General features: G+C 39.7%; 1 protein-coding gene across 1 annotated transcript; it reads right to left on the bottom strand.

Annotated features, from left to right (window-relative positions):
* Positions 1-467: 467 nt before the first annotated feature.
* Positions 468-6020, bottom strand: LOC145075661 (uncharacterized). Its single transcript, XM_079021821.1, has 4 exons — positions 4058-6020; positions 2555-3520; positions 1591-2455; positions 468-1455 (listed from the first exon to the last, which is right to left on the bottom strand). The coding sequence occupies exons 1-4, from the start codon at positions 6018-6020 to the stop codon at positions 468-470; spliced, it is 4782 nt and encodes a 1593-aa protein (XP_078877947.1).
* Positions 6021-26006: the final 19986 nt, after the last annotated feature.

The following is a 26006-nucleotide window of genomic DNA, read 5'->3' as shown; positions in this document are numbered from 1 at the left end:
CGTGCGTTTTTTTATTGCCCGTGCTTTTTTTTTCTGTTTGCTACAATATGCGATGACACGCATGGTCTAGGATTTAGGCCGTGCGTTTTGGCCCTTACCCGTGCGATTTGGAGCCAGCCCATGCCAAAATTTTTTTTTTCTTAAAAACCTCGAAGTGGAAGCATGGGCAAAATTATGACCGTGCGTTTTTGGCTTACCCCGTGCGTTTTCTTCCTGTTAACATGAAACTCACGATTTTTTTTTTTTTTTTTTTTTTTTTTTTTTTTTTTTTTTTTTTTAAACAAAAACATATTTTCTTTGATCTTTAAATAGAAAAGTTATTTGCGTGGAACCCTCGAAAAGACGTAAAAACATTGCAACACGGATGAAATAAATCAAAATAAAGAGAATAGAAAGAAATACTCCCGAGTTGCCTCTCGGTTAGCCGCCCTTGTTTCAAGTCTTTGGCTCGACTTTGCCCTTTAGATTCACTCAATGTAGTCCGGGCGTTCCAAGCTATCAACCTCCATATCTTTTTCTTGGAAACCTTCATAGAAAACCTTTAACCTGTGGCCATTAACTTTGAACACTTTTCCAGTTTTGTTACTCTTAATCTCGACTGCACCATGATCAAATACATTAGTAACAATGAACGGTCCTACCCACCGGGACCGTAGCTTACCAGAAAACCATTTAAGTCGAGAGTCATAGAGTAATACCTTTTGACCAATCTCAAAGGTCTTACGAGAGAGGTACTTATCATGGAATGCTTTGGTCTTGTCTTTGTAGATGCGTGAACTCTCGAATGCTTCATTTCTTATCTCCTCCAGCTCTTGGATCTCTAACTTCCGTTGAACGCCCGCTTCATCCATCTTCATGTTTAGCTTTTTGACAGCCCAGAAAGCTTTGTGTTCCAGTTCAACAGGGAGGTGGCAAGCTTTGCCAAACACGAGTCTATAAGGTGACATCCCAATTGGAGTTTTATATGCAGTTCGGTATGCCCAAAGTGCATCTTCTAATCTCAAACTCCAATCTTTGCGGTTTGTGTTCACTGTTTTCTCAAGTATGGACTTGATTTCTCGGTTTGACACTTCAGCTTGTCCATTTGTTTGCGGGTGATAAGCTGTGGACACCCGGTGTTGGACTCCATACTTCTTGAGAACTGATCCAAGAGTTTTGTTGCAGAAGTGTGTGCCCCTGTCACTGATCAAGACTTTTGGAGTTCCAAACCTACATAAAATGTTAGCCTTGACAAAATCTACAACAACTTTTGCATCATCAGTTCTTGTTGCCTTTGCTTCTACCCATTTGGAAACATAGTCAACAGCCAAAAGGATGTATAAATTCCCAAAGGATGAAGGAAAAGGACCCATAAAGTCAATACCCCATATATCAAATATTTCACAAACCAAGATGGGGGTCAAGGGCATTTGGTTTCGGGAACTCAAAGAACCGGTCATTTGACATCTCTCACAACTTTTACAAAAAGTGTAAGAGTCATGAAAAAGTCGGGGCCAATAAAATCCACAGTCTAAAATTTTCCTGGCAGTTCTTTGAGGACCAAAATGCCCTCCACAAGCATAACTATGACAAAAGTTGAGAATAGATTGTACCTCATGTTCTTCAACACATCTTCTTATTACCTGATCTGCACAATGTTTCCAAAGGTACGGTTCATCCCAAATGTACCTTCTCGCCTCTTTTTTGATCTTATCTCTCTGTGACCTCGTGAGCTCGGGTGGGAACTTTCCCGTCACCATGAAGTTGCATATATCCGCATACCAAGGTGGTGTTTGGATAGCAAACAAATGCTCGTCCGGGAATGTGTCATGGATGGGGATTGCATCTTCGGGTTGAACTATTCGGCTCAAATGGTCGGCGACTAGGTTCTCTTTCCCGCTCTTATCTTTGATCTCAATATCGAACTCTTGCAAAAGCAGCATCCACCGTATTAACCTCGGCTTCGAATCTTTCTTGGTAAGTAAGTGCTTTATGGCTGCATGGTCCGAGTATATGATCACTTTAGTTCCAAGGAGGTATTGCCGGAACTTTTCCAGTGCAAAAACAATAGCGAGCAACTCTTTTTCTGTTGTGGTATAGTTGCATTGTGCACTGTCAAGGGTCTTTGATGCATAGTAGATGACATGGTGTGCTCGACCCACCTTTTGACCCAATACTGCTCCTACAGCCGTGTTGCTCGCGTCACACATGATCTCAAACGGGAGATCCCAATTAGGTGGTTGGATGATTGGAGCAGAGGTGAGTAAATCCTTCAAACGATCGAAGGCATCCTTGCATGGCTGAGTGAGTTCAAATTCAGCATCTTTTTGGAGTAGTTGACACATCGGCACTGTAATCTTTGAAAAATCTTTAATGAACCGCCGATAAAAACCTGCATGGCCAAGAAACGAACGAACTTCCCGAACATTTGTCGGGTAAGGAAGACTTTTGATAACATCTATCTTGGCTTTGTCAACTTCCAAGCCTTTTCGGGACACAATATGACCTAGAATCAATCCTTTGTCCACCATGAAATGGCATTTTTCATAGTTAAGCACAAGATCTGTGTCAATGCATCTTTGCAAAATTTTTGTTAGATTTCTCAAACATTCATCAAAGGAGTTTCCATAGACTGTGAAGTCATCCATGAAAACTTCAATGATGTTTTCAACATATTCAGAAAAAATGCTCATCATGCATCTCTGAAATGTTGCGGGTGCATTACATAGGCCAAAAGGCATACGCCTATAAGCAAATGTGCCAAAGGGACAAGTGAAGGTGGTTTTCTCTTGGTCTTCCGGGGCTACCGGAATTTGATGAAAACCCGAGAAACCATCCAAGCAACAGTAATGAGATTTACCCGCCAATCTCTCTAGCATTTGGTCAATAAATGGCAAAGGAAAATGGTCTTTTCTCGTTGAGGCATTCAACTTTCTATAGTCAATACAAACCCGCCACCCGTTTTGCACACGGGTTGGCACCAAATCTCCCTCAGAATTCTTGACAACTGTGACCCCTTCTTTTTTCGGGACTACCTGAACGGGGCTCACCCATTTACTATCTGAGATAGGGTAAATCATACCTGCATCCAACAGCTTCATGATTTCTTTCTTTACCACCTCCATCATGGGTGGATTCAGTCTTCTCTGTGCCTCTCGAGTTGGTTTGAAGTCCTCCTCCATGAGGATCTTATGCATGCACAAGGAAGGGCTCAACCCTTTTATGTCAGCAATTGTCCACCCAATAGCTTTCTTATACTTTTTCAGCAAAGTCACCAACTCATCTTCTTCTACCATGGACAACTTGTTGGAGATAATGACAGGCAAAGTCTTCTCTTCCCCAAGGTACGCATACTTCAAATGATCTGGAAGAGTCTTCAATTCTAGCTTAGGTGCCTGTACAACGGAAGGAAGAAGTTTTGTGTCAGAAATGGGCAATTTCACATTGCTATTATCATACCTTATTTGCTTCTTTTCTTCCATGCTCTCCACAATTTCCAGCAACTCTTCATCTAGCTTGAAATTTCCTGCAATTTCTTTGACTGACTTGCTATCAAAATTCCTGCTCAAGACTAACTCCAACAAATCATGGTTAGTCAACTCAAAACACTTTTCAGTCAAAGGTTGGATTATATCAACAAAATTTATACAATGAACATCACTTGGGTACCTCATTGCTTCATAGATATTGAAGTTGATGACCTCCCCATCGAATTCCATGGACAATGTACCATTGTAGACATCAATTTTTGTTCTTGCTGTTTTCAAGAATGGTCTACCTAAAAGTATGGAACTCGAGGATGGATGGTCATCATCTCCCATATCAAGCACATAAAAATCTGCAGGAAAGACAAGCTCATTAACTTGCACCAAAACATCCTCTAATACACCTTTTGGGTGTACTATAGAACGATCTGCAAGTTGGATGATTACCCCTGTTTTTGTTAAAGTGCCTATGCCAATAGATTTATAAACAGAATATGGTAAAACATTAATTGAAGCTCCTAAATCTAGCATAGCACGGGGGACATACAAGTTTCCCAATTTGCAAGGAACGGTAAAAACACCTGGATCCTCGCACTTTGGGGGCATCATTTTCTGCAAAACTGCAGACACATTTTCACTTACTTTCACTGTCTCATTACCTCGCAGTTTCTTTTTAGATGTGCAAAGTTCCTTAAGAAACTTAGCATACCTAGGTACCTGTTTGATCGCATCTAAGAGAGGAATGTTGACTTCAACTTTCCGGAACATTGCCATGATTTCACTATCTTCTCTCTCTTTTTTGTTGTTGCTCAATCTTGATGGAAAAGGTGGTGGTGTGATCTTTGCTTCTTTCTCTCCCGGCTTCTTTTTCTCCACCATTTCTTCTTTCTTTGCATCCTTCTTTGGTGGTTCTTCTATCACTAACTCCTCTTCTTCTTCTTCGGGCATCTTCGGGCCGTCATATTTCTTTCCACTCCTCAAGCTAATTGCACAAGCATTGTGCTTTGGGTTCTTTTCAGTTTGAGGAGGTAGCTTTCCTTGATTCTCCATTTTGCTCACCGATTGAGCAAGTTGTGCCATTTGTTGCTCAAGATTCTTGATGCTTGCCTTGGTCTCTTGCTGAAAACTTTGGGTGCTGGTGGCAAGGCTTTTGACTATGTCTTCTAAGGACATATTTGAGGATCCAGCTTGTTGAGGGGGTTGTAGTTGCCTCGGTTGGTAATTTTGTTGTGAGAATGGAGGCCTTATTTGGTAATGGAGTGGGGGTCTTTGTTGATAACCCATGTTTTGGTTGTTGTTCCACCCTTGATTGCCTCGGGGCTGATCATAAGTTCTTTGATTATGTCCGGAATAGCCTCCTATAACATTTGCTTCTTCATATTCTTCTTCTTGCAATTGAGGACACATATCAGTCGGGTGTCCCACTTGAGTGCAAATGCCACAGGGACGGGGTGTGGATTGCACACCTTTGTCCTTAGCAAGCATCATTACCACCTTAGTCAATTCGGATAGTTGAGCTTCAATTTGAGGAGTGTGCACCTCTTTTACACCTCGAGGTGCATCTGTGTACCAATCTTCATCTTGACTAGTGTGCTTTGAATCCTCCGCCATGTTTTTTATGAGATCTCGAATCTCCGTTGGGGTCTTGTCAGTCAAAGATCCTCCACTTGAAGCATTAAGAAGTCTTCTTTCCCAAGGAGTCATGCCTTCAATGAAGTATTGAAGGATTTGATACTCACTAATACCATGCTTTGGGCAACGGGCACAAAGCTTTTTGAACCTCTCCCAATATGTATGAAAGGCTTCTCTTTTGTGTTGTTTGATCCCAATTATCTCTCTTCTTAGAGCTGAGGCTTTCATTTCTGGGAAGTATTTGTCTAAGAAGAGGCGTGCAAGATCTACCCATGTGTTGACCGTCCCCGGTGGAAGGTCATAAAGCCAATCTTTTGCTGAGTCTTGCACTGCAAAGGGGAATGCCCTAAGCTTGATTTGGTCTTCAGTGACATTGTGCGGTTTCATGCCAACACACACAACATGGAACTCCGTGAGGAACTTGTGGGGATCTTCATTTTCTAAGCCTCTAAAGGTTGGGAGTAAGTGAATGAGACCGGATTTTAATTCTAGGTTTGTGGCTGCCGGATAGGTGATGCAAAGAGGTTGTTGAGTAACCTCTTGCCTCGCCCATTGGCGAAGGGTTTGTTCGGGTGGTGGATTTGGAGGCGGATTCCCTCCATGGTTGTCTCCCATGGTATGAGTAGTGGTTGAAGTTTCTGTGGGTGTAGTGTTTGGGTTGTGATGAGTAGGTGAAGAGGGTGGGGTGGTATTTCTGGATGAGGATGGTTGAGGTGAAGGTAATGGACTTTCTGTTTCGGATGCGGACACACTTGAGAGGGTAATATCCTCCCAAATGTTAATGACCGGGGGATTGGATGATGAAGAAGTACCGGAAACCGGTTGCCTCTTACGAAGCTTGGCTTGCTTCCTTAACTTCTTTGCAGTCTTCTCTATCTCCGAGTCAATTGGCAGTGGTGTACCTGTACGAAAAGATCTAGGCATAAACAATTAGTAACACCGTGTCCCCGGCAACGGCGCCAATTTGTTAGGGGTGTCAAACCCAACAAATAATATGGGTACAATAGACTCCAAATACACTGCTTTAATGCACTAAAAAGTAGTACAAGGCAAGCAGGGTCGAACCACAGAGACACGGGACAAAAGTCTATACCTTTTTGCACAAGGTACTTTGGTCACAAAGAGGGGTTTGTTTGCAAAAGTAAATAACTAAATAACAATCTACTTTAAAAGCATGCAGAAAATGAAATAGATTTGTAAACAAATTGATTGAATGGTTCTAGTTCTAGTTCTCAATGTTGTTGTTCAACTTGATTATGACTTGATGTAATTCAAGATTGCTATTCTATGTTGGTACTGAAAGATATTAACACGCTCTAATAACTCTCGCTTGCCAAATTATCTAACCAAAACACGCTCTTTGATTAGACCTAGCTTTACTAATTCAACCTAAACACGCTCTTAGATTGTATTGAAAAACCGCATTAAGTTTTGTACAAGCTTTCCAACAATGTTCATTTCTTCTCATACGCTCGGAAGTGTGAAAACATGTGATATATGTTTTACAATAAGAAAACTTATTGCTTGTTACCAATTATTAACTCAATAGAACGATTAGGTGCCCTAAAAGTTAATTAACTGCACAAAAATTCAATTCATGAAAGTGGCCAATCAAACACAAATCAAATTCAAGGATTCTAGTTTAAACAAAAACATAATCACTAGAATAGAATCACAAATTAAACATCAAATCATATGCTTCAAGTCAAGCAATCAACATGTTTTGAACAAGAACTAGAAACTAGGGTTTCTTAGCCACACATGGCTAAGAACAAATCAAACAAGAATAAAGATGGAATTGGAATGTTTAATCCTTACAAAAATCAAATCCAAATGTTTGCAATGATTAGGTCTTCTCAAAAGCTCCAAGAATTCTCCCTAAAATCGCCCAAGATCGCCCCAACTGCTCCCAAAACCGTTCCCCCTTCAAAAATGACGTCTCCTGCTCTTTTATTAAAGTTCACGTGACATGCCATGAGGCCATGCGTTTTTAGCATGGCCATGCCTTTTGCCCATGTGTTTTTCTTTGGCATGGCCATTTGTCTTGACCATGCGTTTTTGGCATGGCCCATGCTCTTTGCTAAAATTCCAAAATGTCTTCACTGTTGGCTCCATCTTCATGTTCCAAAGCTCTACGCTCCAAGCATCCAAGCATCCATGCATCCAAGCTCCATAATGCCTGCAAAATAAATCAAAAATAGTGAAGTACCAGGCATTCTTAATGAAATATGTAATTGCCCTAATAATCAACTAAATGCAAGAATTATGAAGTAGAATGCTATAAAAAGACGGAAATAAACATGAAAAATAGGTGCATAAAATGCACCTATCACACCATAACAGGGGTAGAATAGTCATTTAACCATAGAGAATCTCCAGTTTTTGACAAAGTGTTTAATTGGTCATGATAGTCGCGGAGTATTTGGACCAGCAGACAATATTACCTCGCATGAGTTTCAGCATATTTGAGAGGTGAGTTTCCTTCCAGCAGGAACGGCTCTACGACCACAATGACGACTCGTTTAGATGATAGTAGTTCCGGACTTTGGTTCGATGTCGGGGTGGTCCCGAGAAGTAGTACGTATGCTTGATGTCTTTGTGATTCATGAATGTTTATGATATGTGTTATATGTTCCAAACTTCGGTCCGATGCCGGGCAGGCCCGATGCAGTATATGTGATTATGTTATATGTTCATGTTTTAGTTATGTGTAGTTTATTCCGGACTTCGGTTTGATGTCGGGCGGGGCCCGATGTAGTGGACGGGGCCTAAGTTATTTCGAACTTCGGTCCGATGTTGGGCGTGGCCCGATGTAGTGGGCGGGGCCCAATTTATGTCGGACTTCAGTCCGATGCCGAGCGGGGCCCGATACAGTGGGAAAGGCCCAGTATGTGCTATATGTGTTATTGTATGGTATGTGGTAGTTTGGGGGAGCTCACTAAGCTTCGTGCTTAAAGTTTTTAGTTTTGGTTTCAGGTACTTCTACTAACAAAGGAAAGGGCTCTGGATGATCGCATAACACACACCACAGCTTTCAGCCTGTGATTAATTGAGACTCTGATATTTTCTCATTTGGTTTTGATACAATATTTGATATGAGATTTTGAGATACTTGACACTTGATTTTCGTTTAATGATGGATGATTATAGTTTTTGATGATGTTTTTCAAACGAAATTTTTGGCTTGTATTTTTTGATGTTTCATCGGGTTGTTGGGATCTCGGGGAGTATCTATCTGGATTTCAGGAGTTGGGCGATCATCGAGATTGGCTAGTAATGGAATGCTAGCATTGATAAGCACAGGTCATAGTCGGTTCATGTTATATGAAGATAAGATGGGTTGGGAATCCATAAAATTTTGTGGCATAGGAGAGCTTCGTCAAATCCAAGTGGGGGAGAATCGATCAGAATTTCTGGGAGTTGGATTGGGTGTGGAACTAGGGCAAGTTTCACATCCCGGTCAGGAGGATAGATGAACCTAGTGGTTGTCTGGATTGAAGTTGTGTAAGTTGGGAGTTCAGGAAACTTCCAACAGTTGGTCGGCGTCTTCTTTATGTTGTACAATAGGATTGTGGATGGATCCAGGTTGAGGGTTGTGTTAGAGCCTCGTTGCCTATTCTTGTATGATGAAGGATTTGGGGTTCGAAGCATGACCCGAACACCAGATTGGAGTGCATTCGGATGCGGGTTTCGACTCAGGATGATTAGGGTTGAGATGGTGCAGGTGTGGTAAAACCATGTGTGGTAACCATGGTTGGTTAGAAGTGTTGTAAGGATGCGATGAGATCGTAGCATTCACCAGTTTGAGGTAGACTATCATTTAAGTGGTCATGAGTATAAAGGAGGATCAGTTTGTGCCTTGGGGCAAGACGAACAGGGTTGTCAGAGAGCATTTATCTATTATGGAGGGAGGACCATTAGGGTCCGAGGCGGGGTCGAACCTGTGTAGCTCTAGATGGGTGGGACCCATGGGCATGGCCTGCTCCGTGGTATGGTTTGGGTGGGACCCATGGGCAAGGCCCGTGTGATTGTGGCAATACAGGTGGGATCGGATAGAGATTGTTTGGGTTGAAGTATTGGATCATGTTTTTGATAGGAATGGTTGTGGTAGTGGCGCAAAGTGATGCTTTAGCTGGGGTATCCGTGTCTATTGGGCTCTTAGGAACCTAGTGGTTGGACCAGGTGTGAGACTGGCAGTCTCAGTGGTAGTTGAGGATCTTTATGTCTAGGTTTAGTAAAGGGTTGTCATTAATCAAAATATTTCGAATGAAATGCAAGTGTAAATCCTTGGATCTTCGGTTACGAATGATGTACCGAGTTGGCTTTTGGTGGAAAATCGCGTTGGGAGTCGTGAGTGTATTCATTCAAGGCCTTTGTTATAGTAAGATATGAATTAAGGAATCTGTATGCCAAGGGCATCAGCTGAAGGGTTCAAGGGAAAAAAGATGTTTTTGGTTCTGGTGGTAGGAAGAGCCATTGTGATCATGTTTTGGAATAATTCTATTTGTGTGTGGGTCGGACAAGTTTGGAACTTAGGGATTATAGCAAAAGCGTATCGGTTCAGCAGTAAGGAAGCAGTGACTTGTTCAGCACCAGAAGGTTTAACTCCTAGATTGTCTCTTGATGTTCTTTATATTCATGGGAACGTTATCAGTAGGATGAGCCTTTTTCTTGAGGGAATATCTAATCCCTTTGGTTAAGTAAAAAGTTTTCGGCAACAACATATAGCCCGCGATTCTGTTTTCTAGTGGGAACCTTAGGTATTTAGAAGTTGAGTAGTCAGTTAAATGGAATGAATTAGCAGTGGTTCGGTATGGGCGGTCTGTCGGGGATTCAGATCAATTCGAGACTTCATATTTCAGGTTGAGTAGAAGTTGTTATTCTGCATGGGATTGTTTTAGGCTGAGAAAGGATTCGTTCATCATCAGGTTTGGAGAGCCCTACTAGGGATGGGTCTAGTTGCCTTTGGGAGGGTTGTTGAATGCTCAGGGTTGTGGTTGTGTTGCTCGAGCTTTCTGGCGTGCCTGGGATGGTAAGGAATGATTTTGAGGACAAAATCTAATTCAAGTGGGGGGAGATTTGTAACACTCGATTCCAGGTATGAAATTATTCCCGATTTGTGTATGAGTTCTTTTTAGCAACGTCGTGGTGAAGCCTCATCACGGCGTGGCGAAAAGCTTTTGGGCCACAAATTTTTATGGACCACCATGACGTGGTGGTGTTGTAACACAGTGTGGTGGCAGCTGAATGAGAAAAACCCTAAATTTCAAGGGCATGAGCCCTATTTAAAGATCCTTAACCCCTCATAGCCTCCCTTATATTAGCCTCCGTTCCCCTAAATTGTTCCTTGCAAACCCTAATCATCTTCCACCATTTTTGAGCTAGTTTGGTGCTTTTTGAAGCTAAAGAAAGAATAAGGAGGAAGAAGGAAACAAAGATATTGAGTTTTGTCCTTTTACTTTCTTGTTTTAGAATGTTGGAATGATTAGACTTCATAAAGTTTGCAACTTTATGAATCTCCAAGTCAAGATGATTTAGTAGTGTCTTTGTCACACCCCCAAACCGGAACAACGGAAACGTTCGGGGGTGGAGGACGTCATGTTTAGCATCACAACACATGTATCATAACAATCATAGTAACAAACAACCATTGTATTAATGTCAAAGTGTTTACTAGTAATGATTCACAAAAGATTGAATCCAAAAGTAAATAACAAAACAGGACATGAAGCTACTATACTTCATCTTCTGAATCCCAGCGCGCGTACCTGTCTACTAGTTTCTTGAGAATACAAGTTATTTTGAAAGAGTAGATCATCATTTAAGCTGGTGAGTTCATAAGTATTTTAGTGATGTAAAGTAAGTTGAAAGTTCTTTTAGAAAAGTTCGCATGTTCCTTCAGAAAATCCTATATCTTATAATGTAATGAGTGAAAGTAAAAATGACTTTACAATTACTTCTACGAGCACTAAATGGATACAAATTATATATAATTTAGAGTAAACAGACAATCGATTGTGTGAATCTGCCCTAAGTACACAACCAAATAAGTAACAGGGAATGAGGCGGAAGTCACACATCCCATTGTTTGTTAGATCTTCATTGTATATAACCCTGGTGTATTCATTTGGTACTTACAGAGTTAATTGTAATAGTTCCTTTATTTGATAAAAAAATTCTTTAAGAAAAACCCTTATTTCCTTTAGTAAAAATAGTAACCACAATAGTTCCTTATATAATGACTTAGTTTGTACTAGCTATATATAATATAATATCAAACGGACAGTTAAATGGGTGAATCTGCCCTAAGCCCACAACCAAACAAGGAACACAGAATGAGGCGGAAAGCACACATCCAACTGCCTATTGGATATTAATTATATATAACCCTGATGTATAAACTAAGGTATTATAGAATTAACCACTAATGGCTCTTTAAGTTATACTGGTTTAATGAAATAGATTAAACCCTTTCACTGAAAAGTTTCTAGTTTAGCCTACTAAATGTTCTAACTGAAGAGTATGTTTTTGTACTAGAAAATGGTGCATTGAATTTGTATATTATGACCTAACCTATACCTGGTACTCCTTATGATTACTTGGTGTATACGGAATATATATACAACTAAGATTGAATAGATAGTAGACTGGGTGAATCTGCTCTAAGCCCACAACCAAACAAGGAACATGAAATGAAGCGGAAAGCACACATTGTAACATCCTGTTTCAGATCGTCCGTGATTAGGGTTTGTAGGCTGCAAACCGGGCATGAGGGTGTCCCGGGGTTGTGACGAGTTGCTAGGAGCTTAGGGCATCTCGTCACTTATTCGTGGGTTTGAGGTTCGTGGGAATCAGGGTTATATCAAGGAAGCAATGATAATTTATGATTTGGCAAGATAAGCCCTTTAGTTGAAAATGTTGGCAGCAAATTACGCTAGGCATACGTGTGTGTACGCTTAGTGTACTCATACGCGTGACATTTAAGTTGAGCCACCTAGTACGCTGGGCGTACTAGGCACAGAAGAAAACCCTAATTAAAAGGAGTGTCCCTATATAAAGAATGAGATGGCCTTATTCCTGTCCACCATCCTCATTCAATGAACCCCCTTAAACCCTAATCCTCGTTTTTGAGCTTGTGTGTGACCATTGTGAGCTTATAAGTGTTATTGTGAAACTTTTGGAGCGAAGAAGGAGCATGAAAGAGAATAGAGTTGGAGTTCAAGCTTTGGATCTGAGCTTTTCTGTAGTTGGAGCATCATTTGGAGGTATAAAGCTCAAAGCTTTCCCATCCTTTTGTTTTGTGCATGATATGGTCCATTTTAGGGCTTTTGTTCCCAAAGCTTGAGGCTTTATGAGTTGTTGCACTCCAGAGCTCAATATTTGTCCTTTTAAGTGTTTCTAGTGGTGAGGATCCATAAAAATGAGGTATTGAGTGTGAGAATCAACCCATGCATGAGATTTGAGCATTTTGAGTTAAGAGAATAAGAGTTTTATGTGTTTGTGACCTTATTAGCCATGCAAAGGCTTAAAGTCACTAACTTTATGGAGTAAGAGATGATAGGGAGTCCATATCTAAGAAATGAGTTAATGTCTTAACAAGTTAAGACCAAGAGAATGGACTAAAGCAAAACTGGGCGTACATTAGCGTAAGTTCCAGTACGCCCCACGTACTGGGTTGGAGTCCCTGATCAGTTTCAAGCATGCGTGAGTACACTGAGCGTACCAAGAGAGGTACGCCCCGTGTAACTTCACTGTGGGCTTTTGGGCTGGATCTTATCATGGGCCGTGAGGATTGGGTATGAATCTTTGGGCTTGTGAATTAGAGACTATAAGCAAAGAATTATTATAATTTTGACTTGGGCCCTTGTGTTGGGCTTGCCATTAGTTTTGAGATTGGGCCTCGGGTGAGCCCATTTATTATTGGGCCTTGGTAGGCCCAATGGGTTTTAGGCTTTTAATGGGCTGGTTAATGGTCTTCATTTAGACCTAATGAGTGAGAGTCTGGACTTAGTTTCTAAACGGGTTAATTGTGGTTTTGGCTCAAAGTTAGATTTCGGTGCGTAGCAGCAACATTATACGGGTTGTTCATCATCCGAGGTGAGTCTTCTCACTATACTTACCTTGAGTGGTAATTTTTATGTGTGCCCAGAGGGTCTTATGTGCATGAGTTGTGTAATGAAATATCCTGCTATTTGCTTTGTGTTATGCTTTCTGTGTACTATATTGAGATGTTGAGTTGAGGGACCGGAGGGTCCATCTGAGTTGTTGGACCGGAGGGTCCCACTGAGACACATTGACCGGAGGGTCTTATTGAGTTATAGCCTCGAGTGGCTAATGAGTTGTATGTGGTATTTTTGGGAAATCACTAAGCTTCGTGCTTACCATGTCATGTGTTATGTGTTTCAGGTTTTTCTCAGAATCGTGGGAAGGCACCGACTTGATTGTACACACCAGAGATGGAGTTATGATTTGCGAATCCTGGATTATTATTAAAAAAATATAGAGTTGTGTTTTGTAAATAAATTAAATGGGATTTTCGTGAAACGTGACATGAGAATTATGTGATTTTTAATGGAAAAAAAATTGTTTGAAAATTTACGGTGTTACACACATCCTACTGTCTGTCGGATCCGATTAATATATATATCCCTGATGTATCTACCAAGGAATTCTTAAGTTAGCATTATAGGCCCCCTTTTTACTGAATGTTCATGTTACTAGGAAGTTATGTGGCGTTGTTCTATTGTTTGGACGACTACTAGAAGTAATGAAATCCTATACTCTTAATGCCTTAGTTGATACTGTTGTGAGTTTTTGTATATATTTATTGTGTTTTATTTATTATTGTCCGGTACTTTGTAGATGTACCCCTTTATAAATAAATCTGGTACTTTGTAGATGTACCCCATATATATAAACCATGACATATTGTAGATGTACCATATATATATATATATATATATATATATATATATATATATATATATATATATATATCTACCCTAATAAATAAAGATAATTTTATAAAATGTCAACTTCTTATTGAATTTGACACATGTCATTTTCTTATAATTTTAAAATTATTTTTTTCCCACTTGTCATTTTTATATTTTTTTCATTTTTTATTCAATTTCACATATTAAATGCCACCTTATAGTAATTAATGTCAATTAATGTATATAGTAACCCTTCCATTTGTGAATTCTTATTTCTATTAATATATTAATAAATTTCATTTGTGAATTTATATTAATTAGTTTTATTATTATAGAATAATTAAGACAAATTACGTAAATGGTCCTTATGGTTTATTCTATTTATTGTATTTATTTGAAAGTTTACTTTAAAAAATACTTAATTTTTACACCTTCATATTAACCACCATTATTTAAAACATGATAATAATTTTTTATTAGTATAAATTGAATTACTTACTTATTCATTATTTAGTTTTTATTTATTTCAAAATTTTACTTTAGAAAATACTTAATGTCTACATCTTATATTTAACTTTTTTAATCAACCCGTGTAATACACGAGACTCACACCTAATATATATATATATATATATATATATATATATATATATATATATATATATATATATCCTTATACCACTTTTATTATCATCTTTTGTTTAGAACAATGAGTTCATGATATGTTCCCTTCTTAGGTTATTGGGAATAATTAGTATAAGTGTGTTAATCATGATTTGTTCTTCTGTTATAGTATATTGTATGTTCCTCCTTGTTTCTCTTTATAGTATGTTCCTCCCTGTCCTAGTTGTAGTATGTAATGAACCCCTAAACTGTACCTATTATAGTTTACTAGTATGTTTACTTGAACTGTTACTGACTTGAATAAAATACTCATTTATCCACTGAGTTATGATTGTACTTTAAAAACGGTGTTTTATAAACAATAACTAACATAATTTAAAAGAGTTTTTGAAATGGTTTTGATCACTTATAAAAGTATAAGAAATCCTTTAAAGTGACGGTTATCACAAATAACATTTACACAATTATCATTGTGTTCAACATGTATTCCCCCCCCCCCCCCTAAAAGCATTTAAAACAGTTAAAAGATTGATTATAGGAGTATGAACTCACCTTATGTGGGTGATTCAATTAAAGATTCGCGTAAGGATGTGAAGTTCCACGAATGAATTTCCGAGACACAAACGAGTCTTAAATGATATATGATGGCATATATAGGCATGTAATTAGTGTTTAAAACAACTAACATGAAAGGAAACAACCTTAGGGACTAGGAAACACTTGGAATGAAGTGTTACAATCACATGTGATTGACTAAAGGAAGTTTACAGCCACACAAGGGAGTGTACAACCAAGGAGTGTATGGTCGTACACTCAAGGAAAAACATGCAAAAAGGGTGATTGATCCATGTGAAACCAAGACGTAGTCGTGCAATGAGGTAAACAATAAGTCAAGGGTGGATTTCTTATGATTTGGAACCCTTTTAGGGTGTGTACGGCCAATGAACCTATGAAGGGTTCACGGCCGTATACCCTTCAAGATCATGAAGGTGATGCTTAAACATGAATAATCAAGGCTTGGATCTAGTGGTATTTCAAGTATAACAAGGTACATGAAGAAACACTTATGATTTTGGGATCCTTGGGAGTTCATGGCCACCAAAAACAAGTGTGTGTTCTTGGTGTTCTTGGTGAAATATGATGATCTTTGAAGATCTAGACAAAAGTGGTGACTTTATGAATGAAATCATAGGGGTATACTAGATATAGAAGGATATCAAGGAATACAAGGAAGAATCACTTACGATTTGGACGAGAAAATGAGTAATTATTGATGATACTTGAGAGAGAATTTGGGTGTTCTTGAGTTGAAAGTGTAAGAAATGAAGAGTAATGAAGGAATACCCTACATAAGGGCATGAGTTCACGGCCACCTTGAGTGTATGTCCGTACACTTATGTTTGCGGCCGTACACTCCTCTTGATGGAGTTCTTGGCTCGAATGCAACACGATGAACTTAAGCTGACATAACCCTACACCCAATCCTTAAGTGTACTAGGCTTAGAACCCATAAAATGATCCTTAACAATGCTAAAAGATAGAAGAAACAAGTTTGACTCTCGATTGATTGGATGGACTTATAAGGTAAACTTTTTTTGGGTTGTCACATCATCCCCTCGTTTTCGTCATGAAATTAGCTTTCTTAGTAGTACTCATGGGGTTGTGCTCCTCTGATTGGCAGAATAACCACTCGTAGACTTGGGCAACTTTGCCTTATTGCTCAAGATGGTTTCATGTCTGGTCCATCTATCATTACCTCATGTATACAAGTAGTATATAATTAAGATTAGTAAGACTGTCGGATGTGCGACTCTACCCCAGGTCCACAACCAAACAAAGAACAGGAGATAAGGCGGAAACACACATACTAAATCTGCATAATCATAATTATATACCACCCTCGCGTATATACTTAATAGTGATAGGTGGGCTATATTCGTCCTTAGCCTCTATGCTCTAACTTGATATCCTGGACGAGTGGTAGTTTGGGAAGGTCTGCTGAGTATACGGTCGTCAAGGTTTCGGAGGGCAAGGTACTCCTCACATGAGTACTTCAGGGTTTAGAATACGAGGTAGATGATTTTGAGGTCTGGGTCGGGTTGTCGTTATGAATGACGAGGGTTTCGTGAATTTGACGGTCAAGGTGATGGAAACATATGCACTTAGTATGGTGAGTACCACTCCAATTCATGAAAAATGATGACAACGAACTCTTTACAGAAACAAAAGTTAGGTCGATTTGAAAGAAACGTTTGTTATACGACGGTGTATCCTGAGTGTGCTTAACAATGTACTCTGTGTAAACGTTCTAGTGATTTTTGTTTTCCCCTTGATATTACCACTGCGACAAATCGTACTGCGAATAGTGCAGTGTTTTGATAACTAGTGTTGATACTCTATATTATGATCCTCCTCGGTACCTCTATGATCGCCTGGCATATACAAGTTATGTATAATTAAGATGAATAAGACGGTCAACTGAGTGGCTCTTCCCTAAATCCACTACCAAAAAAGGAACAAGATTTAAGGCAGAATCACTAACTCTAAGTCTGCAAAATCTTAGCTATGCACAACCCTGATGTACATACTAAGCCATCATGGCTTCCCTGAACGGATCTTTAGTTCTCTCATGAATGATGTGACTTGTTTCAGATGAGTGAGCTATTATAATTACTTTTAAATGTTTCCCCAAGTTTTAATCTTATATAATTATAAATTAAATTTTCAAATAATTCTTATTTAGAGGACATACCAAAATCTCAAAAGCGGGATTCCTCGCTACTCCTTTATGTCTTGTCGTTAGTTTCCTCCTTCTCCTCCGTCACCTCTCTCTGTTAGGCAATCTCTCTTGGCATGCCCCATTTCACCACATGCATGGCGTACCTGAATTATACCAGCATCGGTGGTTAAAGTGATGTGCTGAGTCGGAGTACCACATAAGTGAGCTCCTTCGTCTTTCCTCTCTGTTGGACAATCCCTCTTAAAGTGTCCAAATTTTCCGCACTTGAAACAAGCCAGGTTTACTTGGGAAATTGGACGTGCCAGCGCCTTGCAGAAACGGGCAGTGTGCCCCTTCCTGCTGCAATTGGTACACTGCACCTCTCGACAAGCTCCGTTGTGGCGGTAGTTGCATTTGTCGCATCTTGGAAGATTGACGGGATTTGTAGTGACAGATGATGTGCCAGGTGTTGTGACTACTGTTATGACCACATGGGTAGCCACGGGCTGTCATCTCTTGGTAGAACCTTGAGCCGACTTTTTCCCCTTTTGTCCCAGAACTCCCGTTTCTTGTTCTTAGGTTTGTGGTCTGAGGTGTCCTTGTCACCAGACACTAGCGGGTTCCCTTGATTGTTATTGTGATTAACATAACCGACTCCGCTTCCGCTTCCGCTGGTGTTATTAGCATTGAGCTGTGCCATGACGACAGTCACAACAGCTGTGACCACAACCTGAAAAGTAGTGGAGTCTATCAACATAATTGGTGCTTCGCCTGTCGGTTGGTTTCCTCCTTGTGAAGACATGATTCTGTTGCATGGCGAAGAATGATATCGTGAGTAATGATGGCCATCGCTAGTTGTATTCCAACATTTTAAATATACTAAATAGTTTCACGCTTTGCTAGACTATTCTCAATGTTTCCGACAACATTCTTGAGATGTACCCATGGTAGTGGGTAGAAGTAGGTATTGTACGGGTGATATTTAAACTAAGTTATCCATGGTCTGAGTGTATCTGGTTCTGACTTTCATAGGGTTCTGGAAACAGTTCATAAAGGGAGCCTATCTAAAATAAACTCTATGAATCAGAAGTGGCTATCCTTGAATGAATTTCTTTGAATTGAATAATTGTTACTGGCTGCATGAAAAGAAATTATTCTAACACATAGTGTGAGTAGTGTATCCACTAGTTCACGAAGTCAATTAAGGTAATTATTTATTAGTGTGACGCATAAGACGTTTTAGTTTCTCCGGTTGATCACTTCTTGGAAATCTCTTTTTGTCTCTCCTTGACTCCTCTGCTAACTGCTATGATGGAGTGGTTACATCTATCAAGGTCTGTTGTACGAGAATGGAAACGTCTAAAGAATCTATGAGATTAAGTGTAACATTATGGAGTGATCCTTACTGGGTCTTCCTATAATTGCGCGATGTATACAAGTTGTATATAATTTAAGATTAAACAGACCTTCGAATAAGTGATCCTACTCCAAAGCCACAACCAAACAAGGAACAGGAAGTGAAGCATAGATCACAAATTCTAAGTCTATAAAATCTCAATTATATAAAACATTGGAAGTATACACTCCAGAATCATAGACCTACCAGAAGGGTCCTTTAAATTCTCACATCAGTTATTTATAGTGCCTAAAATACTCCTATAGTATTTTAATGTAATGAACTTGGTATGTTTTTAACTTGTTGTTGTCTTGTAGTATCATAAAATACTCCTATAGTATTTTAACTTTATGTTCTGATCTAGAAATACCTTGAATAGAGTTAGGTAAGTTTTAAGACTGTTGCAACACCACATCACTCCCTAACACATGTCGGTCACATCTCAATTGAATATAGTTGATCAGGCTATATTGATCCCAAATATGATTACATAACTGTCCAGGTTTGACCGCAGTGCTCAACCTTTAAATACTTATGTTTTGTTCTTCTTGTGATACTTGTTCTAGTATGTATATATGTATAAGCATGTATGTATACTTTTATAAAGTATTGTTATATTCTTAAAATATATTATTATTCAGAGCACTACGGCCCCATTGTATTTATAGTTGTATATCTTTTATAGGTTGATATACATAGTTCACTATAAACAATGCTCTGATACCAATCTGTCACACCCCAAACCGGAACGGCGGAAACGTTCGGGGGCGGAGGACGTCATGTTTAGTATCACAACACATGTATCTGTAACGACCCAAAAATCACAACTAAAAATTTCTTTAAAAACATTACTAAAATCATATTTATAAAAACTGTATCATAAGTCATAACATAATTTCTCGAGTATTAATTCAAAACATAATATCATTATCAGAGTCAAACATTCCCAGGTTAACTGACTATGGTGTGTGCATTACAATCTTCCCGAGCTCCTCTTTTGAAAACTGAGTACCTGAAACCAAAACTGAAAACCGTAAGCACGAAGCTTAGTGAGCTCCCCCAATCTACCACATACCATGCAATAACATATAAAGCACATACTGGGCCTTGCCCACTGCATCGGACCGAGGTCCGGACTAACTGACTGGGGCCTTGCCCCTTGCATCGGACCAAAGTCCGGACTAACTGGGGCCTTTCCCCCTGCATCGGACCGAAGTCCGGACTAACTGACTGGGGCCTTGCCCCCTGCATCGGACCGAAGTCCGGACTAACTGACTGGGGCCTTGCCCCCTGCATCGGACCGAAGTCCGGAACTAACTGAACAGAACATAACATAAACATATCAACTAGCATGAACACACATATACTGCATACTACATCGGGCCATAGCCCGGAACACATAACACATAAATCCTGTCTGAGCCACGAAGGCATCAAACATGCTAACTACTGCATCGGATCAAATCCGGAAACTACTACTAGCTAAACGGGCCGGCATTGTGGCCTTAGACCCGTTCCTACTGGAAGGAAACTCACCTGAACTGCTGAATTCTGCTGGTAACCCTCGGACTGCTAACCAGCCACCGTGAAACGCTGCTCCTCTAACTCTCCGAGCTACCAATAGCAAAGCGACACTTAGTCTGACAGTCCTCTAAAAGTCAACTAACTCAACTCCGATCAAAGTCAAAGTCCTGGCCAAAGTCAATCTTCCATGTTGACCCTACTCGCCGAGTCAGTCTACTGACTCGCCGAGTTCACTAATTTCCGAGTTCTGTCCTGTCCAACTCACTGAGTCCCCACACAACTCACTAATATGAGCATTGACTCGAAGGGTTTGGGGTTTCGTGACTTGACTCGCCGAGTCCATGAACAGACTCGTCGAGTCCAAGGAAATCTTCAACAGACTCGCCGAGTTGTTCATCCAACTCGTCGAGTTCGTCTCCATCTTCATACTACTCGCCGAGTCCACTCAAGGGACTCGCCGAGTCTATTCAGTCCTTAATCCATGCAGTGGCTTTTCGAGCCAAACAGGGCTTCCAACTCATAGATCCATACTTCTAAGGCCTATCCCCCACGTAAAGTGGCAAACTTTACGTGTAGATCAAGAGATCTAGGCTTAAAACAATCCAAACTAGGGTTTAAGACAAAGAGGCTTCACTATCAACCCAAGAACATATGCTTTATGACTTTCTAGGCCAAGATACACTCAGATCTGAAGTAGCAACTTCAGATCTAGGCTTCTAACTCGAAATAGTTCTTAAGCATGGCATAAAATCCCCAAATCACATAGCCAAGGTTGATCTATTAAACAAAAGAGGGAAGGTAACGATTTATTACCTTTAAATGCTCAGAAATGTTCCACCAACTCTGGATCCAAGGCCCCCTTCTTGCTCCACAATGACTATCTTCTCTCTCAAGCTCCAAAAGCTTCACCAAGGGTAGATCTTACTCCAAAACGATTATAGCGGCTAGGGTTTAGTGTTCTGTGTTAGAGAGGCAGTAAAGGAACCCTAGGGGAGAGAATGAGACGTTTAAATAAGCTCCAAGTCCCGGATTTAGGGTTTTCCTTGCTCAGACCAGACTCGGCGAGTCACCTTGGCCGACTCGCCGAGTCGGTCGCTTACACCTCAACCCGGATCCCGCTCGGACTCGCCGAGTCCCTCCTTGGACTCGCCGAGTCTCCCCTTAAAATTTGGGGTTTTCTTTCTTTTCTTGGCTTTCCAAACTTTGGGTGTTACAGTATCATAGCAATCATAGTAACAAACAACCATTGTATTAATGTTAAAGTGTTTACAAGTAGTGATTCAAAAAAGATTGAATCCAAAAGTAAATAACAAAACAAGACATGAAGCTACTATACTTCATCTTCTGAATCCCAGCGCGCGTACCTATCTACTAGTTTCATAGAATACAAGTTATTTTGAAAGAGTATATCAACATTTAAGCTGGTGATCTCATAAGTATTGTAACACCCCAAGTTCAGAAGCTAGAGTTCAGGGGCCTAAAGTGTAAATTAAGGAAGCTACTCGATGAGTAGGTGCGATTACTCGTCGATTCGGAGCGGTTTCTAGTCGCGAGTTAAGTTACCAATTCGTCGAGTCGGCTGCTGGACTCGATGAGGTTGTGCTGGGAAGAGAAAACCCTAATCTTCGGGTTTGCACCCTATTCAAAGGACCTTAAGTCCTCACCTCAGACTCCTTGTTACCCCTTGAGAATCAGAAAACCCTAAAATCGTGTGTGAGCCTTTGGAGTGAGCTTGGAAGCTTTGGAAGGAGATCCTAGCAAAGGGGGCTTGTAGATCAAGTGCATAACATCAAGGGACTCGTATAGATCCAAAATCTATCTCAGCATGGGCACATTTTTGAGGTAACAAGTTGCTACCTTGATCCCTTCCTTTCTAGATCAACTTATGGATGGATTTGGGGTCATTTTAGTATGATTAAGATCCATTTCAGGTTATGGGTCTAGATCTGGGGTTGCAACTTCAGATCTAGACTTGCCTTGGTCCAGGAAATCATAAAGCATCAGCCCTTGGTTTGGTTGTGAAGCATTCTTGCCTTAAACCATAGCCCTAGCTTGTTTTGGGCCAATAGCACCTTGTACTCACGTAAAGTTGGCAGCTTTACGTAAGATTCATGCCCTAGGAGGATGGATCTACATTTTGGAGCCTCTGCATGGCTCAAAAAGTGATTGTATGGATGAAGGAATAAAGAGACTCGGTGAGTCTCATGGGTTGACTCGGCGAGTCATATGATGATGGACATGGACTCGACGAGTTGGATGAACAACTCGGCGAGTCTGTTGAAGATTGTCGTGGACTCGGCGAATCTGTTCTTGGACTCAAAGAGTCATAGCGCAGAACCTCCCAACCTCTTCTGGTTAAGACTCAGATCAGTGGGTTGAGTGGTGACTCAGTGAGTTGGTCATGATAGGACTCGGAGATTGATAGACTCGACGAGTCATGGTGTGACTCGGCGAGTCGAGTCGTGATATGAGAGTTTTCTGAAGTTAAGAGCTCGGTGAGTCAATGGGTTGACTCGGTGAGTAGGGTCAATCAGGAAGGTTGACTTTGGGCCAAGACTTTGACTTTGACCTGTTTGACCTTCAAGGGTATTATGGTAATGTGGATATTTATGTCAATGGATCATTGATGGTTATAGGTGTTGGAGTCTGGGGCAGTGCTCCGTGATTGTGCTTTCGTGGTTCGGTTCGGCAGTTGCAAGGTGAGTTATCCTCACTATACTCAAGGGTCTAAGGCACCAAGGCCGACCCTTTGATTTGTATTTGAGATAGTTACACTGTGATCTGATTGCTCTGTATCCTAGTAGATAGGATGGTTGTTATGTCGGTATGATTGGTTAGATCAGTATTTTGGTAGAGTGGAAGTGGTTATGCTTTGTGACCTATAGTTAGGTCTGACTGTCTGTATGCTGGTAGGAGATTACCTATTATATGTGCACATGATTGTTTTCTAGTTGTGGGGTATTCCATCCTGAGGATGATAGGACCCCAGTATGTCGGTTTAGACTGTTATATGGTTATTTGATATTGGTGCACATGTCTGATTGATAGTATGTGAGCAATCCAACCTGATGGTTGTGGGCCAGGAGTGTTCCATCCAGGTAGGATGATTGGACTCATAGTAGGTGGGCATTCCAACCCGATGGTTGAGGGTCTGGGGTATTCCATCCTGATGGATGATGGACCCATAGTAGTTAGAATAGATGTAGGAATGTGGGCATTCCAACCCGACTGTTGTGGGCCAGGAGTATTCCATCCCGGTAGGATGAGTGGACTCATAGTATGTTGGCATTCCAACCTGATGGTTGAGGGTCTGGGGTATTCCATCCAGAAGGATGATTGGACCCATAGTAGTTATTGTAGGTATAGGGACGTGGGCATTCCAACCCGATGGTTGTGGGCCGAGAGTATTCCATCCAGTAGGATGATTGGACTCGTAGTATGTTGGCATTCCAACCCGGTGGTTGAGGTCCAGGAGCATTCCAACCCGAAGGTTGAGGGTCAGGGGTATTCCAACCTGATGGTTGATTGGATCCATAGTATGTTGTTTAGTTACTGTATGTGTATGGGTATTTTGGGGGTAACTCACTAAGCTTTTGGGCTTACAATTTCAGTGTATCGTTTCAGGTGCATCAGGAGATCGTGGCAAGGAGAAGGCGTGATCGTACCGCTCCTCATATTTCATGATTTGGTTATGGGGATACTTTGATGTTTAAACTGTTCTGAAAACAAGTTGTAATAACTTAATGATTTTTGAATGGATTTAAACGTTTTAAATTGGCGCAAATTTTATGGGTGTTACAAGTATTTTAGTGATGTAAAGTAAGTTGAAAGTTCTTTTTAAAAAAGTTTGCATGTTCCTTCAGAAAATCCTATATCTTCTAATGTAATGAATGAGAGTAAAAATGACTCTACAATTCCTTCTATGAGAACTAAATGGATACAAGTTATATACAATTTAGAGTAAACAGACAATCGATTGTGTGAATCTGCCCAAAGCCCACAACCAAACAAGGAACAGGGAATGAGGTGAAAGTTACACACCCCATTGTTTGTTAGATCTTCATTGTATATAACCCTGGTGTATTCATTTGGTACTTATAGAGTTAACTGTAATAGTTCCTTTATTTTATAAAAACATTCTTTAAGAAAAACCTTTATTTCCTTTTGTAAAAATAGTAACCACAATAGTTCCTTCTATAATCACTTAGTTTGTACTATATATATATATATATATATATATATATATATATATATATATATATATATATATATATATATATATAATCTAATATCAAACGGACAGTTAAATGGGTGAATATGCCCTAAGCCCACAACCAAACATGGAACATGGAATGAGGCGGAAAGCACACATCTAACTGCCTATCATATATTAATTATATATAACCCTGATGTATAAACTAAGGTATTATAGAATTAACCACTAACGGTCATTTAAGTTATACTGGTTTAATGAAATTGATTAAACCCTTTCACTGAAAACTTTCTAGTTTAGCCTACTAGATTTTCTAACTGAAAAGTATGTTTTTGTACTAGAAAACGGTCTATTGAATTTGTATATGATGACCTGACCTATACCTGGTACTCCTTATGATTACTTGGTGTGTGTGTGTATATATATATATATATATATATATATATATATATATATAGCTAAGATCGAATAGATAGTAGACTGGGTGAATCTACTCTAAGCCCACAACCAAACAAGGAACAAGAAATGAAGCGGAAAGCACACATCCTACTGTCTGCCGGACTCGATTAATATATATCCGTGATGTATCTACCGAGGAATTATAAAGTTAGCATTATAGGCCCCCTTTTCAATGAATGTTAATGTTACTAGGAAGTTATGTGGCGCTGTTCTATTGTTTGGACGACTACTAGAAGTAATTAAATCCTGTACTCTTAACGCCTTAGTCGATATTGTTGTGAGTTTTTGTATATATTTATGTGTTTTATTTATTATTATCCGGTACTTTGTAGATGTACCCCTTTATAAATAAATCCGGTACTTTGTAGATGTACCCCATATATATAAATCATGGCATATTGTAGATGCACCATACATACATACATACATACATACATATATATATATATATATATATCCTTATACCACTTTTATTATCATCTTTTTTTTAGAACAATGAGTTAATGATACGTTTCCTTCCTAGGTTACTGGGAATAATTAGTATAAGTGTGTTAATCATGATTTGTTCTTCTGTTATAGTATATTGTATGTTCCTCCTTGTTTCTCTTTATAGTATGTTCCTCCCTGTCCTAGTTGTAGTATGTACCGAACCCTAAACTATACCTATTATAGTTTCCTAGTATGTTTACTTGAACTGTTACTGACTTGAATAAAAGACTCATTTATCTACTAAGTTATGATTGTACTTTAAAAATGGTGTTTTATAAACAATAAAGTAACATAATTTAAAAGAGTTTTTGAAATGGTTTTGATCACTTATAAAAGTATAAGAAATCCTTTAAAGTGATGGTTATCACAAATAACATTTACACAATTATCATTATGTTCAACTAGTATCCCCCCCCCCCCTTTAAAAGCATTTAAAACAGTTAAAAGATTGATTATAGGGTTATGAACTCACCTTATATGGGTGATTCAACTGAAGATTCGTGTAAGGATGAGAAGTTCCACAAATGAATTCCCGAGACACAAACGAGTC

The sequence above is a fragment of the Lactuca serriola genome, chromosome 9, assembly GCF_051521515.1.
Source record: "Lactuca serriola cultivar US96UC23 chromosome 9, Lser_US96UC23_V15, whole genome shotgun sequence".
Classification (NCBI taxonomy): Eukaryota; Viridiplantae; Streptophyta; class Magnoliopsida; order Asterales; family Asteraceae; genus Lactuca; species Lactuca serriola.
The sequence above is the reverse complement of the archived record's forward strand: the minus strand, read 5'-3'. Positions and strand labels throughout refer to the sequence as shown.

What these genes read in the sequence shown, in the direction of transcription:
- LOC145075661 (XM_079021821.1), bottom strand. Translation starts at nt 6,020, where the DNA reads ATGCCTAGATCTTTTCGTACAGGTACACCACTGCCAATTGACTCGGAG. An exon ending in GAAAATGATGCCCCCAAAGT is followed by an intron (nt 3,521 to 4,057) that starts GCGAGGATCCAG and finishes ATAGCAAGTCAG; the next exon opens with TCAAAGAAATTGCAGGAAAT. An exon ending in TGTGTTGAAGAACATGAGGT is followed by an intron (nt 1,456 to 1,590) that starts ACAATCTATTCT and finishes TTTTTGTAAAAG; the next exon opens with TTGTGAGAGATGTCAAATGA.